The 17356-nt window shown below is 39.4% G+C and overlaps 2 protein-coding genes across 4 annotated transcripts in view; one reads left to right on the forward strand and one right to left on the reverse strand.

Moving 5' to 3' along the window:
- The window catches only part of LOC133024706 (exostosin-1), a 198974-nt gene that overhangs the window by 118454 nt on the left and 63164 nt on the right, over nt 1-17356 (reverse strand). The window lies entirely within an intron of this gene.
- Nucleotides 5941-7530, forward strand: LOC133024708 (pteroicidin-alpha-like). Its single transcript, XM_061091878.1, has 4 exons — nt 5941-6037; nt 6125-6243; nt 6760-6796; nt 7295-7530. The coding sequence occupies exons 2-4, from the start codon at nt 6126-6128 to the stop codon at nt 7362-7364; spliced, it is 225 nt and encodes a 74-aa protein (XP_060947861.1). The 5' UTR covers nt 5941-6037; nt 6125; the 3' UTR covers nt 7365-7530.

Raw genomic sequence — 17356 nt, forward strand, 5'->3', positions numbered from 1 at the left:
ATTATTTGAGTTTATCATCATGCGTTTTTGTTTGTTTTTACACAGGTGCTGCGAATGCTGGCGTGAATGCCGCTGTGTAAGGACTTGTACCATCATTATTGTGTATTTTTTTATAGTATTATCATCAGTACTGTTATTGACAACTTCTCTTGACTCACTGACTCTCTCCAGCGATGCCTGGGGACAGGACGAGCAGCAGGAACTCGACAAGCGCTCAGATGATGACAGCCCCAGTGCTATTGTTTTTGACTGAAGAAGTCGCCCTGAAGGAACCTTCAGATGATATATAATGCTTCTTGCTTTTCAATGAAATAAATCATACGTTAACCTGCAACAGCAACCATGACTGGATATATTTTCTTTTGCATTGATGTATTGTTGAGCGACATTTGAATAATTTTGGAAAACTGATAACAAATCTCAATTTTAGGATGTCAAAACATTTCTCTGTGTCTTATTCAAATATGAGATTTAACGATGACAATGAAGACTCCTCTAAACTCACTGTATAGATATTTTAACTGTTGGTGGGTTGAAATAAATGTTACTACAAAGAGTATTAAAACTTCTAACTGATAACTATCAACACATTCATACAAAACATTTACTGCACATTTGTTACACACTGTGAAGTAACTGCAATCCAATTTACTGCAATTAATAGTGTATATTGTTTAGTATATAAAGTATTTGGAATATTTAAAACTGATCAAATTAGGGTTTACAAGAAGAGGAGAAGAAGAAAGAAGAAAGACTTGTAGCGAATCTTCTGTATAACTTCTTATAGAGAAAAACTATAAACTCGACGGGAGCATAAGTTAATCTCACAATACAGAAGAAAACCAGAAGCCAAACTGCAGCAGATTTGCTGGTATTCATATGTCACTGGAGCCAAAGCAATGCACAGACTCAGCAGCAGTGAACCAAAGGGTTTAACTGTACTTTTGTCCAGGTGGAATGAAAAGTATTGAATAAAAAAAGAGGACAGAATATGCATTTTTTTTAAATCATATTAATTGGAATTAAATATGAGTCAGGAGAATACGTGTTGTTGTGGTGGCAGGATGCATCACTATGTCAAGTAAACACAAGAACTTTTTCTAAAGATGGATACAATCTTAAGGAAACCTCCATTTACTATATGATTTATATTAAATACGTACAAATAATATTTCCAAAAACAACAAAACAGTCAGAGATAACTTCATGGAGAAGACTATATTTATATTTGTTACTGAACTCAACGTCTACCGCTCTAATGCATTTGGAAATTAAGTTCAGCATTTGTTATTTGTTTCAACTGTATTGATACTAAATGTACAGGGTTACAAATACAGTTAAAACAAGATAAAACAAGAGAGAGGAGGTGTCGAAAGCTTCAGCATCAATGTGCTGATCGCTGATAGCTGATCTTACACAACACCGGTGACTTGGCTTCAAAATGACCATCTTATTTTTCTGGGTTTTTTTTTGTAGGATGAAGTTCGCCGCCGCCTTCCTCGTGTCGTTCATGGTCTTCGTCATGTTTGAACCTGTAGAGTGTTTTTTTGGAATGCTTTTTCACGGGTCCACCATGTTAGGGTCACAGAAGTCATTTGATTATCACATGGCAAATATTTTAATGACACATACCATATGAGCAGGTGATATATTTGGCCAAGTAGAATCATTTTGATTTCAATAATAATCAAAACAACAATTCAAAAAGGCCTTGGAATAGCATGTTCCTTCAATGAATTCAAATTTGTCCCAGAAGACACTTAATAAACATTTTCTAGGCCGTTTAATCTTTAAATAAATTGGATTTGTTATTAAAAATATAGAATAACTGGATCTTTATGCTGAAATAATAAAACATACATTCTGATTTTACCAGTCAAGATTGAACACTACTTAAAAGTATGTTTAAAACATCATCTGTTTGTATAATAGTTTAACTGTTAACTTATAGTCGAAATAATTGTGTAATGTAAATGTATTACGTGTCATTTAATATAATTTCCTTGAAATTATCACCATGTGTTTTTGTTTGTTTTTACACAGCTGGCAAGGTGATTGGCATTACGGCCTCCAGTAAGGACTTCTACCATCATGACTGTGTAATTTAAATAGTATTATCATCAGTACTGTTATTAACAACTTCTCTTGTCTCCCTGACTCTCTCCATCAGACTCATCGATGGCGGTTAGGACGAGCAGCAGGAGCTCGACAAGCGCTCAGTCAATTACAGCCCCAGATCTACTCCTCTGCGATTATTAGTGAAAATAGAATTCAACGGGACATTTTTCAGTCTAAACAGACAAAGCACAGGAAGATGAAAACATATCTCCACTTTGACAGCACTTCAATCTCGTAGAAAATAGTTCATGGTGTCCTACAAGGCTCTATACTGGGAGAAGTTCTTTTTTACAAGATTAATAAAATGAATGTCTATGGTCTTCTACTACCTTTACTCTATTTACTTGAACTGCAAATCATCCTCACATTTCTGGAGCTGCAGCCCCTAAGTGTTGCTTCATGAAGTGAATAGACGATTGTTATAACAACCACTCAACCAGCATCTACAAAGTGAGGAAGTGAGGGGAGGACTAGTCCTGTGTTTTCTAGTTGTTGAATTCTCTACCACTATGTGAGCCCCTCCTGTTATAACTCTAAATGTTACACAATGACTGTGAAGTCAAATCTGTGTATATAAAGAGTTGCCTCTGTACAGTAGACAACATATTTCACCTTTGTATCTCACAAAGCTCACTTTGTATTCGACAGGTAAGATCGATATTTAAAAACTAATTTAGATGAGACCAAGCATTTGGGAAATGTCCTCAGCTTCTAACTGTATAATGCAAATGTTAACAATCTTTTTTTTTCTGTTGTTGTTTTTGTAGGATGAAGTTCACTGCCACCTTACTCATGTTGTCCATCTTCGTTCTCATGGTTGATCTCGGAGAGGGTCGTTTTCATTTTGGTCGTCATCGTCCTCATGGTCATGGTTCTGGTCATGGTCGTTTTTCTGGTCATCTTGTTGATCTTCTTGGCAACGTGGTGCAAGGGGTTGGTGAAGGTAGAGTCACGGAATTAATTTGCTTTTTACGTTGCAAATATTTTTTATATAACATCGCTGGAAAGTCACACAAATAAGTAATCAATATATTTGGCCAGATAGAATCCCTTTGATTCCAATAATAATCAAAATAACAACCAAAAGGGCCTTTGATTAGCATGTTCAGACAATAAAATGGACATTGTAATTTATTTTGACTCTCACATGCACCGATCTGCTGCGGCAACATTTGAAATCGAATTTGTCTCAGAAGAATTTAAAGTACATTGTGATAGGGGATTTAATCTTTCCATTACTCAGACCTTTTTTTAAACCAATAGAATAACTGGATTTCTATGATAAAATAATAAAACACACATTCTGATTTTACCAGTCAAGATTGAATACTACTTAAAAGTATGTATAAAACATGTCAACAATCTGCATGTATAATTGTTTAACTGTTAACTAATAGCTAACACCTAATAATTGTGTAATGGAAATGCATTAATTGTCATTTTATATTATTTGAGTTTATCATCATGCGTTTTTGTTTGTTTTTACACAGGTGCTGCGAATGCTGGCGTGAATGCCGCTGTGTAAGGACTTGTACCATCATTATTGTGAATTTTTTTATAGTATTATCATCAGTACTGTTATTGACAACTTCTCTTGACTCACTGACTCTCTCCAGCGATGCCTTTGGACGGAGGCGCACAGACGATGACAGCCCCAGTGCTATTGTTTTTGACTGAAGAAGTCGCCCTGAAGGAACCTTCAGATGATATATAATGCTTCTTGCTTTTCAATGAAATAAATCATACGTTAACCCGCAACAGCAACCATGACTGGATATATGTTCTTTTGCATTGATGTATTGTTGAGCGACATTTGAATAATTTTGGAAAACGGAGAACAAATCTCAATTTTAGGATGACAAAACATTTCTCTGTGTCTAATTCAAATATGAGATTTAACAATGACAATACAGACTCCTCTAATCTCACTGTATAGATATTTTAACTGTAGGGGGGTTTAAATCAATGTTACTACAAAGAGTATTAAAACTTCTAAATGATAACATAACACATTCATACAAAACATTTACTGCACGTTCGTTACACACTGTAAAGTAAGTGCAATCCAATATACTGCAATCAATAGTGTATATTGTTTAGTATATAGCGTATTTGGATTACTTAAAACCTTCATAACTTTTTGAGCATGTCTCGACCCTGAAAAAGCCCCCCCAAAGGGAAATAATATAAAAAATTCTTACAATTTCAATAAGGCCTCCCATTGTCGGTGCTCGGGCCCTAACAAGAGAGACGAGGTGTCGAAAGCTTTTGCATCAATGTTAAAACTAATTAAATTAGGGTTTACAAGTCAGATAAAACCAGACAAAGTTGCCTTCCTACACAACAATAGAGTGGAAGAGAAAACAGGAGAAGACTTGTATCCTCCTGATGCTGAGAAGAAGAAAGAAGAAAGACTTGTAGCGTTGAAACTTTAACTCATATGGAAAAACTATAAACACGACGGGAGCTTAAGTTAATGTCACAATACAAAAGAAAACCAGAAGCCAAACTGCAGCAGATTTACTGGTATTCATATGTCACTGGAGCCAAAGCAATGCACAGACTCAGCAGCAGTGAACCAAAGGTTTTAACTGTACTTTTGTCCAGGTGGAATGAAAAGTATTGAATAGAAAAAAAACAATCAAATAAAAAAATAAATTAAATAATCAGGAGAGTCAGGAGAATACGTGTTGGATTGATACGTCCTCAAGGAAACCTCCATTTACTGTATGATTTATATTAAATACGTACAAATAATATTTCCAAAAACAACAATAAAGTCAGAGATAACTTCAAGGAGAAGTCTATATTTATATTTGTGAGCTGCACATTCCTGCTGCCTGTTCTATCACATCTGACAACCTGCAAACTTCCCCAACACATCAGCAAGTATCACACTCACTGCTTCTTTTAGCTTCACTCAGGCTCCTCAGACACACTCAGGTTTAGTCTTATGCTTTGGTACATTAAAGTCACAATCACATAACGTCCGAGTTCTTTCATAAATTAAACAAGTTTAAACTCTTTAAGACTATAATGAGTGAAATTTAAGACGTATGTCAACTACGACAGATGTTAAGGAACTTCAGAGTCCCAGCATTATTGACACTTCCCTATAAATGAAGGACCCTAGTCGAGAACAACCCTGGAAAGTCCATTTTATCTTTCAGACAGCAAAGCCTAAGTGTAGTTTTCAGTTCCACGTAGGTTCGTTAGTAGTTTTAAGACAGCGTGTGATACTATCCATATCGTTGAGAAAGAGCTACAACACACGCAGAGAGTACAAACCAAGCACGCCACCACATATATCCTCTTGAGACATTATTTCAAATTGCAATGAAAGAAAAAAAAAAGAACTACCTGAACATATTTAAAAACTCCTACGTATTTACGACTTTTAAGGCCAGAAATTCAGCTTTATGAATTTGAGACTATTTAAAACCCTGCAGAGAACATGGGATAACTAATACAGAGAAACAGTATGTTGTTTTTTGTTTTCATAATTCTATCGAATCCACAATTTGTACGTGGCACATTTCTTCACATGGGTTGAATTGTGAAGAAAGAGCAATGACAGATTAAAAATGCAGTGGCTGAAACCGTCTGCGTTTGTATACGTGTATTACTCAAGACATGACATTTTAAAATACCACTTTATACAGTTTCTTCACATGTATTTCAGACAAAGTGGAAGTTGGGTTTGTAGAAGTTACATAAGAAGTAGAGATTAGATCAACAGCCTCCGCCTGCGCGACATGATATTGCACAATATAGAAAATATAAAATTGCCAAATACTTAACTCAGGCTGAGCAACTGGATTAACTCCTGCCCCTGTTAGACGACAGGTAACCCACAACCCTCCGCCTCAGTTTCACATCACCTGGGCCTCTCAGCTCTCTCCTGTCGATCTATCGTGAGGTAAGACGTCAAAGTTTCACCCTCACTAGTAAATCTAAAGCCCTGGATCCACACGACCTGCTGTAACTGAGGGTCTTTGTTTTCCAGGATGAAGTACCTCGTGATCTTTCTGGTGCTGTCGCTGGTCGTGCTCATGGCCGAACCCGGGGAGGCTTTTTTCAGGCATATCAAAGCCATGTTTAGAGGTGCAAAGAAAGGATGGAGAGGTAAATCGCAGCCAAAAGACTTAATCTGGATTTGTGCTGGAGGTGTCTTGAATAAGAAAATGAGGCCGTGAACCTTGGGCCTGTGGGTAGTTGACCGTTCATCTCAGCTCTGAGCAGCACTCGTTCTGTGTGTGGAACAGATACTGTTAGAGGGCAGAGGGGTGCACTTATATTTGATATTATCTGGTCCCATGAGTTTTGTTGCATTAATATGACAGGACACTCTTCCAGCATTTTGGCACCACTGATATTTTTTCATGCAGCCAACGGAATCTCAAATAAAGCTGTAACATCAGAGTTATTGATTATAACCTGTCCTAGGAAGACATATTTTACATTATTACAATTGTGTTTGATTATAATTTATGTAATAATCCGTTTTGTTGGGGTACATGGGTTTAGATACTAAGTGGTATATAGGGGACATAATTTAAACGTAACCAAGTGATCTTTAATAATGACATGATACATGATTAAAACTGTGTTGATGCTATTTTATTCTCATTTTCTGTTTAGACTACAGACAACAGAAAAAGCTGAGGAGGGCTGAACGGTAATTATTATATTCTGATAACTGTTGTTAGTAGTAAAATGCATAACCCAGACCTGACTCTAATGTTTTATTATGATGTGTTTTATATTTATAGATATTATCTGCTTTCTGTTTTATTAATCCTGTAAAGTGTCTTTTCAGAAGTGTTATTATTACTCGTGTTCCTGTTATTAAAGTTTATCATATAGACTTCAAAACCATGATAAAACTCCCACAATCTTATTTTATAGTCCTTCAACTGCATGTGTCACGGTAAATTTGGTCCAATTGTGGCCATAATAAAGACTCATGACGGATGTTAGACACTTTAATTTGCTCAAGATGAATAACGCACGAGATGCAGACCCCTTCAAGCGTGTCAGTGTAGCGTGAAGATTTTAGATTATGCTTGCAAGAATAAAGGTGTTGAGCAAACTGTGGATTTGTAAGAAGTCCAATTTTTTGAATAAATGTTTGCATTTACATGAAATAAACTTGTGTCCTTCTTCCTTTCCTCAGTGAGGGAGCTGCACAGCAGCAGGAAGGCAACGACGACGCACAACCTCCATATGTCGAGATATGGAAATGATTTTAATCTATGGTTCGGTACAGGGATCGATGCCATTTGAATAATCTGCTCTGCGCTTCGCAATGTAATTAATACACAAAAGGATGCTTTTCGGGTTTGGACACAAGTTCAACGCCTCGCTCTTGCTACTTCCCTGTTGAATAAAACTGCAAATCAAAAAGTCAAACCTCTGGGTGATGTTTTTAATTCAGTTAAACGTAAGAGACGGCACAAATACTGTTGAAGCTGACGGATCAGGCGTCAGCTAATGATGCAACACATCCCTGAATTAACACAGCAAAGAATGCAAAGGAAACAGAGAATAGAAAAGAGTAGAAGAGTGTATACCTCGGCCCAGTAGAGTAACAAACTGCACACACTCGCAGATATCAGCTCCCTTTAAGTCAGTCCATCAGGAGCCATGAACTACTCTCAGGGAAACGGAAGATTTAGCAAAACACTGTAACTCACAACTTCAAAGAAAGTGAAATCCTGAGTGCTCAAACTCAGATGGGTTCATTTCTGACCTGCAAGTGTTTGACTCAGTTGTGTTTGTGTACTATTGTTCAAAAACAAAGAAACTAAATAAAGTAAAGTGCAGGACCCACGTAGCAAAATGTATACTAATACACACCCACACTGAAAAAGTACTTAAAAAGATAAAATAGAAAAATAGATATTAAGGTATTACGTTGATTATACATCTGTTAAGATGTTAATGCATTGACCCTGAATATATCAGCAGGGAGAAGCACAAAGCAAGTAACAGGAAGTTAAGTGTCAAAGGACTAAGAGGACGTGTCAGAATATTCTTCAGTGTCACCGTGTTGATCGCTCAGATGTGTTTGCACTTTAACGATGACTTAGACAAACAAAAAGTCTGGTTTTGGTGAATTAAATGCAGTTTTATGAGGAGACAGTTGCGCCCTGCACTGACCTGAGAGCCATTCCAGTTAACATATGGTGTGTTTGGTGATGTGCAATAGAAAACACATGGTCTGCTCAAGCGTGATTATTCTCAGTTGCTCTCTGGTCTAAATAGCAAGAAATTGAAGGGACTGTAGTAATTTAACAGAAAACGGAGCATAAACAACTTTGGAAAATCCTCAACTCCATCAGCTATTTTCAAAGCTATGAGGCTTTATTTTCAACGTGAAAATAAACTAAAGGAATAAATTCAATTTTAAGGTCATGGTTGAAAGAGGAACAAACATCCAGTCAAATTAGGTGATGTGCAAAAGCTTCAGCCTATTTGTTCTACGCTTTCTCCTCGACAGCTCAACGTGACTCACAGCTTTGTCCAAAAGCAGCTAAATGAGTAAATATCAGATTATCTGTAAATGTAATATTTTATGTTTGACACTGCAGAAAGATGTATTATATTATTTAGGTATTAAGATTCTCCTCCATCCATCATTTCTGATCTTTATCATTTAAAGGTCACAGGGCTTGACATTGACATTGGGCGAGAGGCGGAGTGCATCCTGGACCAGTTCACCAGCTTATAGCAAGGCCAACACACACAAACTGAGACTCACACTCACACCTCCACTCACACTTGAGAGTGAGACTAACTTTTTACTAACCCCAATCTGTGGGAGGAAGCCGGAGTATCCTGACAAACACAGGTAGAACATCCAAATTCCCAATAAGTAGCTTTTCCATGTAACGTTAACCGTGTGAGGCCTCACGCTTCAGTCCGATCTGAGAGCAGCTGATGTGCAGTTAGGAGGCTGAGGTGTCAGAGATAGGGAGGATGGATCTCTCTCACTGTCGCCTGCAGACAGCACAGAGGGCATCATGGACCTGCACTGAAATGACACCTGCATCGCCCTCATAAAGAAAAAAAGGACAAACACACACCAGGCCAGCGAGCTGAGTTTGTTTTGGGGCTCCGCTTAAAACATATTGATCGGAAATGAGATGTGGTCAGAGGAGGGACAGGGCTAGAACGTTCGAGGTGTGTGTATGTGTCTGTGTGTGTGTGTATGTGTCTGTGTGTGTGTGTGTGTGTGTGTGTGTGTCTTTGTGTGTGAGGGTCGAGCGTGTCATTGGCACTGGTTGTTTACCTAAAGGCGATTGCCGGGCCTCACACACAAGCCTTTTCCCAGACAGAGACACGTGGTAAATAATAGAGGAGCTATGACAGAGGGCAGACGCACACAAACACAGATCAGCAGCAAGGTTAAAGACGGGTGTGGGTGTAACAGGAGAGCTCTCTATCGACACGTCATTAATACACGAGGCCGCTCTTCACCAGAGCAGAGAGGAAGGCCAGCGAGGAAGAGCGGCAGTCAGCATGGATCCTGACATCTGCATATCAAATGTATGAGAGGTCTGGATTCCTCAGTGACAGCTCGGTCGATGCGGAGCCGCGCTGCAGAGTCAGGTGACTCCCACTTACTCACATTACACACCCTCACCGCTCATAAGCCGTTCGGAGATCAGGTGTGATAATAACAATCCTGTGGTTTTCTCCGCAGACAAAGTGTCACTGCATCATCTCGTGGATTCATCACTGTTCATCCATGTTTGGCCCGAGAGGGATGAAACGTGCACGATGTAAAAGGCAAATAAAACCAGAATTATAACTTCTAAGAAATCAATGAAAAAGAAGACAATCAGAAAAAGGCAAATGATAAACTACTGTTTTATAATTCTACACAAGTTTAATGTCAACTTGATAAATTGGTTCATTCCCTGTTAGGATATTAAAAAACATTCATCCAGGCTGATCAAATATTAGGACTAATGCTAAATATCTTTGGAATATAAGGAACTTGTTCTTAATAAAATATGATAACATTTATTTAAGGCTCTGGAAAAGTAAAACTTTCCTTTCACGTATTAGAGACAAAGCAATTATCTATTTATCGAATGATCAACTGAAATAAAGAAGATTAAAAAAATGAAATTGCATTTTAACTACATTTAATTTAATTGAAAATAATTAACATAATCCTTAAAAGGGAAAATCCTCATCCCATGTCTTCTGCACAACCTGAACCTTAAAGATGACTTCAAGTTATACTATAAAGTTTGTGCACAGATAGTTTTGCACGTCACTTTAAACGCTGCTTCTGACAAAAAGATTGTAAATTAGATAAAGAGAGAATGCGAAAGGTGAAGATTGGTCATAAAAAAAAAATATAAGACGATGATTTGGAAATGTAAAGATAAAGAAGACTGATCAATATGCTGGATGTCACAAATCTCCCCTGCAGTGGTCAAATGTGGAAACAATGCCCAGGAGCTATTACCGCTCCCTCTCTCCCTCCCCCCTCCTCTTTCACATCGCTCTTCTATTTCCGCTCCTCGACAGCACAGCAGAGAGACAGACGGGTTGACAGTTCGACAGGTGACAGGCAGACAGACAGTTTTCACCTATTAAACACAGACCGGCAGGAAAACACAGATTCACAGAAATCTGGAAAATATCAGAAATATCTTCATTGTTTGCTTTATTATTTTCTTCAGGCAGAGCGAAGCCCTTTTTCATCAGCTATTTAACTGACCCTGGATTCAGTTTAACATCAATCAGCACTGACGCTTTGTCATCACACATTTATTAATTTTTCTTGTATGAAACAGGGAAAAACCAATTCAGCAACAACATCCTCTGACTGGTAGAGAAATCAGGAGAAAGCTTGTTTGTAATGATCAGCATTAAAAACAAATATCTGGCTTTCTCTCTCTTTTGTTTATAGTTAAACATCTAAAGCTGAACTTGCAACACACAAACATAAACACAGATACAGCCCCCCCCCCCCCCGCCCTACTGCTGAGTTAGTCCATTACAAGTTGAAAGAAGTTTGTGATCCTCTTGCTTTCTGGTTTTAACCGAGCTTCATTAAATGTCTGCAGGAGGCCGGAGTGCAGCCAGGTCACTCTCTGCTGTGTGTAGCTTCATGTGTGTAGCTTCATGTGTGTAGCTTCATGTGTGTAGCTTCATGTGTGTAGCTTCGTGTGTAGTTTCATGTGTGTAGCTTCATGTGTGTAGCTTCATGTGTGTAGTTTCATGTGTGTAGCTTCATGTGTGTAGCTTCATGTGTGTAGCTTCATCTGTGTAGCTTCGTGTGTGTAGCTTCATGTGTGTAGCTTCGTGTGTAGTTTCATGTGTGTAGCTTCATGTGTGTAGCTTCATGTGTGTAGTTTCATGTGTGTAGCTTCATGTGTGTAGCTTCATGTGTGTAGCTTCATGTGTGTAGCTTCATGTGTGTAGTTTCATGTGTTTAGCTTCATGTGTGTAGCTTCATGTGTGTAGCTTCATGTGTTTAGCTTCATGTGTGTAGCTTCATGTGTGTAGCTTCATGTGTGTAGCTTCATGTGTGTAGCTTCATGTGTGTAGTTTCATGTGTGTAGCTTCATGTGTGTAGCTTCATGTGTGTAGCTTCATGTGTGTAGCTTCATCTGTGTAGCTTCATGTGTGTAGTTTCATGTGTGTAGCTTCATGTGTGTAGTTTCATGTGTGTAGCTTCGTGTGTAGTTTCATGTGTGTAGCTTCATGTGTGTAGCTTCATGTGTGTAGCTTCATGTGTGTAGCTTAATCTGTGTAGCTTCATGTGTGTAGCTTCATGTGTGTAGTTTCATGTGTGTAGCTTCATGTGTGTAGCTTCATCTGTGTAGCTTCATGTGTGTAGCTTCATGTGTGTAGCTTCATGTGTTTAGCTTCATGTGTGTAGCTTCATGTGTGTAGCTTCATGTGTGTAGCTTCATCTGTGTAGCTTCATGTGTGTAGTTTCATGTGTGTAGCTTCATGTGTGTAGTTTCATGTGTGTAGCTTCGTGTGTAGTTTCATGTGTGTAGCTTCATGTGTGTAGCTTCATGTGTGTAGCTTCATGTGTGTAGCTTCATCTGTGTAGCTTCATGTGTGTAGTTTCATGTGTGTAGCTTCATCTGTGTAGCTTCATGTGTGTAGCTTCATGTGTGTAGCTTCATCTGTGTAGCTTCATGTGTGTAGCTTCATGTGTGTAGCTTCATCTGTGTAGCTTCATGTGTGTAGCTTCATCTGTGTAGCTTCATGTGTGTAACTTCATGTGTGTAGCTTCATCTGTGTAGCTTCATGTGTGTAGCTTCATGTGTGTAGCTTCATCTGTGTAGCTTCATGTGTGTAGCTTCATCTGTGTAGCTTCATGTGTGTAGCTTCATGTGTGTAGCTTCATGTGTGTAGTTTCATGTGTGTAGCTTCATGTGTGTAGTTTCATGTGTGTAGCTTCATGTGTGTAGCTTCATGTGTGTAGTTTCATGTGTGTAGCTTCATGTGTGTAGCTTCATCTGTGTAGCTTCATCTGTGTAGCTTCGTGTGTGTAGCTTCGTGTGTGTAGCTTCGTGTGTGTAGCTTCATGTGTGTAACTTCATGTGTGTAGCTTCGTGTGTAGCTTCATGTGTGTAGCTTCATGTGTGTAGCTTCATGTGTGTAGCTTCATCTGTGTAGCTTCATGTGTGTAGCTTCATGTGTGTAGCTTCATGTGTGTAGCTTCATCTGCGTAGCTTCATGTGTGTAGCTTCATATGTGTAGCTTCATGTGTGTAGCTTCATCTGTGTAGCTTCATGTGTGTAGCTTCATCTGTGTAGCTTCATGTGTGTAGCTTCATGTGTGTAGCTTCATCTGTGTAGCTTCATGTGTGTAGCTTCGTGTGTGTAGCTTCATGTGTGTAGCTTCATGTGTGTAGCTTCTCTGTGTAGCTTCGTGTGTGTAGCTTGATGTGTGTAGCTTCATGTGTGTAGCTTGATGTGTGTAGCTTCATGTGTGTAGTTTCATGTGTGTAACTTCATGTGTGTAGCTTGATGTGTGTAGCTTCATGTGTGTAGCTTCATGTGTGTAGCTTCGTCTGTGTAGCTTCGTGTGTGTAGTTTCATGTGTGTAGCTTCATGTGTTTAGCTTCATGTGTGTAGCTTCATGTGTGTAGCTTGATGTGTGTAGCTTCATGTGTGTAGCTTCCTGTGTAGGGAACGGAGGGAACGACACTGACAGGAAGAAGCTCCAGCTCAGGGATCAAACACGGACACAGGAAACGGAGGAAAGGCTTGTGATCCCGGTGTCATGGCGCCGGATCTTATTACAAACCTCATTACGCCACCTGGCAGATGTTTTAATCAAAAGCTCGTAACAGTAAGAGACAGTCACAAATCAGGGTTAAGACCTTCTGCCTCACAGCCGAGGATTAAACCTGCCAAGCGTGGCAGAGGTAACATGACCCCCCCCCCCCCCCCCCCCCGCCCTTGTTAAATTAAAACAATCTCACTCCTTCATTTATCCCATCCCATTAAAATATTCTTCAGAAATGTTAGTATGCTGTAACTGAATCCGGGGTGACAAGCGTTTCAGGAGAAATCTGGACACACGTGAGAATCGAACTTCACCCGCTCACGTTGTTACGTTTTCAGATTCTATGGACAGGACCTACGTTACTCTGAAATAACCCATGTGACTGAGCGTTGATGAATAGATCAATCTGCCCCGTCAGATGTGTCACTACCGATATCGGTTGTTGATATTGTCAGTGTAGTAACGGAAAAAGAACACTTCATATCTCGGGGAAAGGGGCCGAGGGAGAGGAATCGGGACAGGTGACTGATTATAGACAGGACTGAGAGAAAGGAGAAAATGGTTTGAGGTGAAAAAGGTCTGAAAAGGAGCCGCTGACACATATATTGATATATATATATATATATATCAGGCCAGATTCCATCCTGTGGTTTGCTGCAGCTGTATTTACAGGTGCGACGGACCATCAGCCCCTGGGAGTGTTTTACTGTAGAACCTTCTAAAAATAAACCACAGATGCATTTCACACAGCGTCCATTAGTGGAATGAGAGCTACTCAAAGGAATTAGAGCTATACGGCTGATTCATTTAGCTTTTAGGAGGAAATACACCGAGTTTCTATCCTGGTGAAACACGTGACATTAATGAATTGAACCACAGAATCGACTCACATCTCACTCGTCAGTTATTTCTGTCACAGTTTTCACTTTGCGGCTTCAAAAGTTCAAAGTTCAAACCATAAACTGTGAATGAAGACGGACGACAAAACAGCTCCCCACACGTGGAGCAAAGTGGTCTCTGTTGCCCCCTAGTGGTTGGCCGCAGTATAGGTCATAAACCCTTCCTCCTCCATGTTAGTTGTTGGGCCAAACAAAATGTTAAAGCGCTCATTCAAAAGGGTTTCTCTCATTTAACGTAGATCTCGTCACATTGAAGTGTCTCTAACAAGTTTGACGTTTTTGTGAAAAGCACTGTACTAAATAAATGTCACATTTTCTACGTGCCTCCAATTAAATTAAAAAGTCGGGTCATTTCTAGTTTTTGTCGTTTTACAAAGTAAATCACATCAAAAACATAAAAATTAACGATTATCGCCACAGATACGGATTTAATGAATACATTAAACATGTGTCAGATCAAACACCTTCAGGCTCCAGCTGTGAACAGAATGTGAGGTGAGGGAATACTGCTGCGGTTTGAGATCATTAAACACTTGACAGATCCCAACGTGGATGAATGAAAAATTATATTCAGGGCGGATTTCATTATGCCCCCCCCAAAACCCCCCCATTCACAGTAAGCTGAGACCTGTGGGTTGTTGGGGCCAATATTAGTTAAGTATTTATTTACAGATCCTGGCAGAGCCGTCCTGTGAATAATTCATCTTCCATGCTCCGAGGAGTCTGTTGACAAGACAGCCTGACGCAGGGGAAGGGAAATCAATGCAGCGATGATGGGCAGCAGATCTGCTTCTGACCCGAGTCCAGCTATCACGTGTGTGTGTGTGTGTGTGTGTGTGTGTGTGTGTGTGGTTACAGTAGTTACAGCACAGCCCTATGTAAAGCGATCAGGTCTGGATGTGCTGATCGGAGGGAAACAGTGTCCGTGGAGGGCAGACAGTCCGCGGGGGGGGAAATGTCATCTCCACGTTATCCCTGATATCTGCGTAGACGGTAACTCTAGTACGTTCTTTATACATGAACCTTCCATTACACCCAGAAGAAAGCTGCTGCGGTGAACAAACCCCTGCATGTCGATCCATGGATCTGAGGATGTGAAGAGTTTTTCTTACTGGGCTGATGTCGCGTTTTCATATTTTAATTAAAACATAATTCATTTAAAGTCTTTGTTCCGTCATCCAAGTGCTTTGTGGTAAAGTTATATTGTCTCGAGTTCTGTCACCGTCCTGAAAACCTTTTCGCCTCTGACACGTGTCCTGAGGTTGAGTCTCGTTCCAGCTCCTCCTCGATTCACTCGACGTTTTTTCAAAGTCTCTTTATTTACTTTCCCGAAAACCCTCCTGCCTTGTAAAAATCTTCCTTGTAAAAAGCCCCGAAGGCGAACATCTTCAAACATCACTTTACTCGCTCATTGCATCTGTAAACACTTCTCTCCTTGTTTCTTCTCTCTCATCACTCACTCAACGTCACCCCGCCCCCCCCCCCCAGTCTCTCTCTCTCTCTCTCTGTCTCTCCCTCTCCTCCCATCCTTTAAATCTTCTCGAGCACAATGAAGACAAACTGTTCGGAGGTAATTGAACACTAACACGAGCCGGAGGGAGATGAATGAAGGCACATTACCAGCCGAGGATGTCTTTGCTCTGCAGATTCAACAATAAGGTGAACGAGACGTTGTTGGTTTGAGGATGTGATTCTGAGTCACAGCAGAAATTAAACACAACAAACCAGGCATCAAAACACACAGAATGAATTCCTTCTTAACTTATTGTCTCTTGTTTTTCTCCATCATGTTGTTTTTTTCAACGTTTTAAATTGAAACCATTATCACTGTACCTGGTCGTCAGAGTCAACAAACTCTGCACATGTGAAGTTTCACACTTTATACAGGATGTCCACTCGACTTTGGTTTGATATAATCGTCTGAAAATTATGTTTCCCATCACTTCTCGCTGCTGGAGACGGGCTTTAATCTTCTATTTATTTATTTTTACAGCTGTTATATACAGCTCGTCTATGAATGATCAGAATCAATATTTTCAGCTGTTGCTTTTTCCGCTATTGTTGAAATAGTTTTAAATTGGTTGAGCATTACTGTCTAAAATAAAAAAACATGAACATGGAAAGGCAGAAAGTGGAAAAACCCAAGGAAAAGAAGTTCCTCAAAGAAAGTGGAAAAAGCAGCGTGTGAGCGTGAGCTGTAATAGGCATTTTCAATTATTTCCTGAAATATGACGTGTGGAGTAGACAGAGGAAGTAAAGGAGGGAATAGAGACAATCCATCAAACAGACAGAGAGAAAAAAGAGTCAGGGAAATGGAAACTACCTCATATGAAGCTGAACACTTTCCTACAAGTGTATTTTATTTGCTTGAATGTGTCACTACACACAGGAGGAGTGATGGAGACTCACCTGTAACAATCAGGTTCACACCAAACTATCACACCGGCAATATTTACATCACGTTTCTACAATTACCAGCAGTTCCCCAAATACATTTTTCTATATTTAATCTCAATCTTTAAGCTATTGTTTAGCTTTTGAAAAACTAAAGTTTTCCTTTCCAGAGTTTTTTCCAGGTTTTCAAGTGAGTAAACGTTTCCTTGTCGTTATGGGAGTTCAGCCACAGTCGACCACTAAAACAAACGGCTCTAGAGACTTTATCCCGTTTTCTCTCTTACATAAAAAACAAAATATTTACCATTTATTTATTTGTATATTCAGTTCCTTTAGGGAGCTCCACTACCAGCAGCACACTAGAAAACCGACAAAAACGCTGACTCTTTTTAAATACAGGACAATCAGTCAGGATAATCAAAGCAACAAAATAGAGAGACATACTGAAGATGTAGTTTTCATATTAAGAGAATTAAAGCAAGGTCATAAAGAACAAACAAACAAGAAGACACTGACACAGCTTAAATCCAAACAGGTTGAGAACTTTGTCCAATAGTCACAACGCTGGTGGTTCCATCCCCAGCTCGTCCACATGTTAGTGTCCTTGGACAAAAACACTAAACTCCCAAGATTCACTCTGTTTGCAGCAGTTAAATATATTGATCTATAGA

This window comes from Limanda limanda, chromosome 18 (assembly GCF_963576545.1).
Source record: "Limanda limanda chromosome 18, fLimLim1.1, whole genome shotgun sequence".
NCBI classification, from domain to species: Eukaryota; Metazoa; Chordata; class Actinopteri; order Pleuronectiformes; family Pleuronectidae; genus Limanda; species Limanda limanda.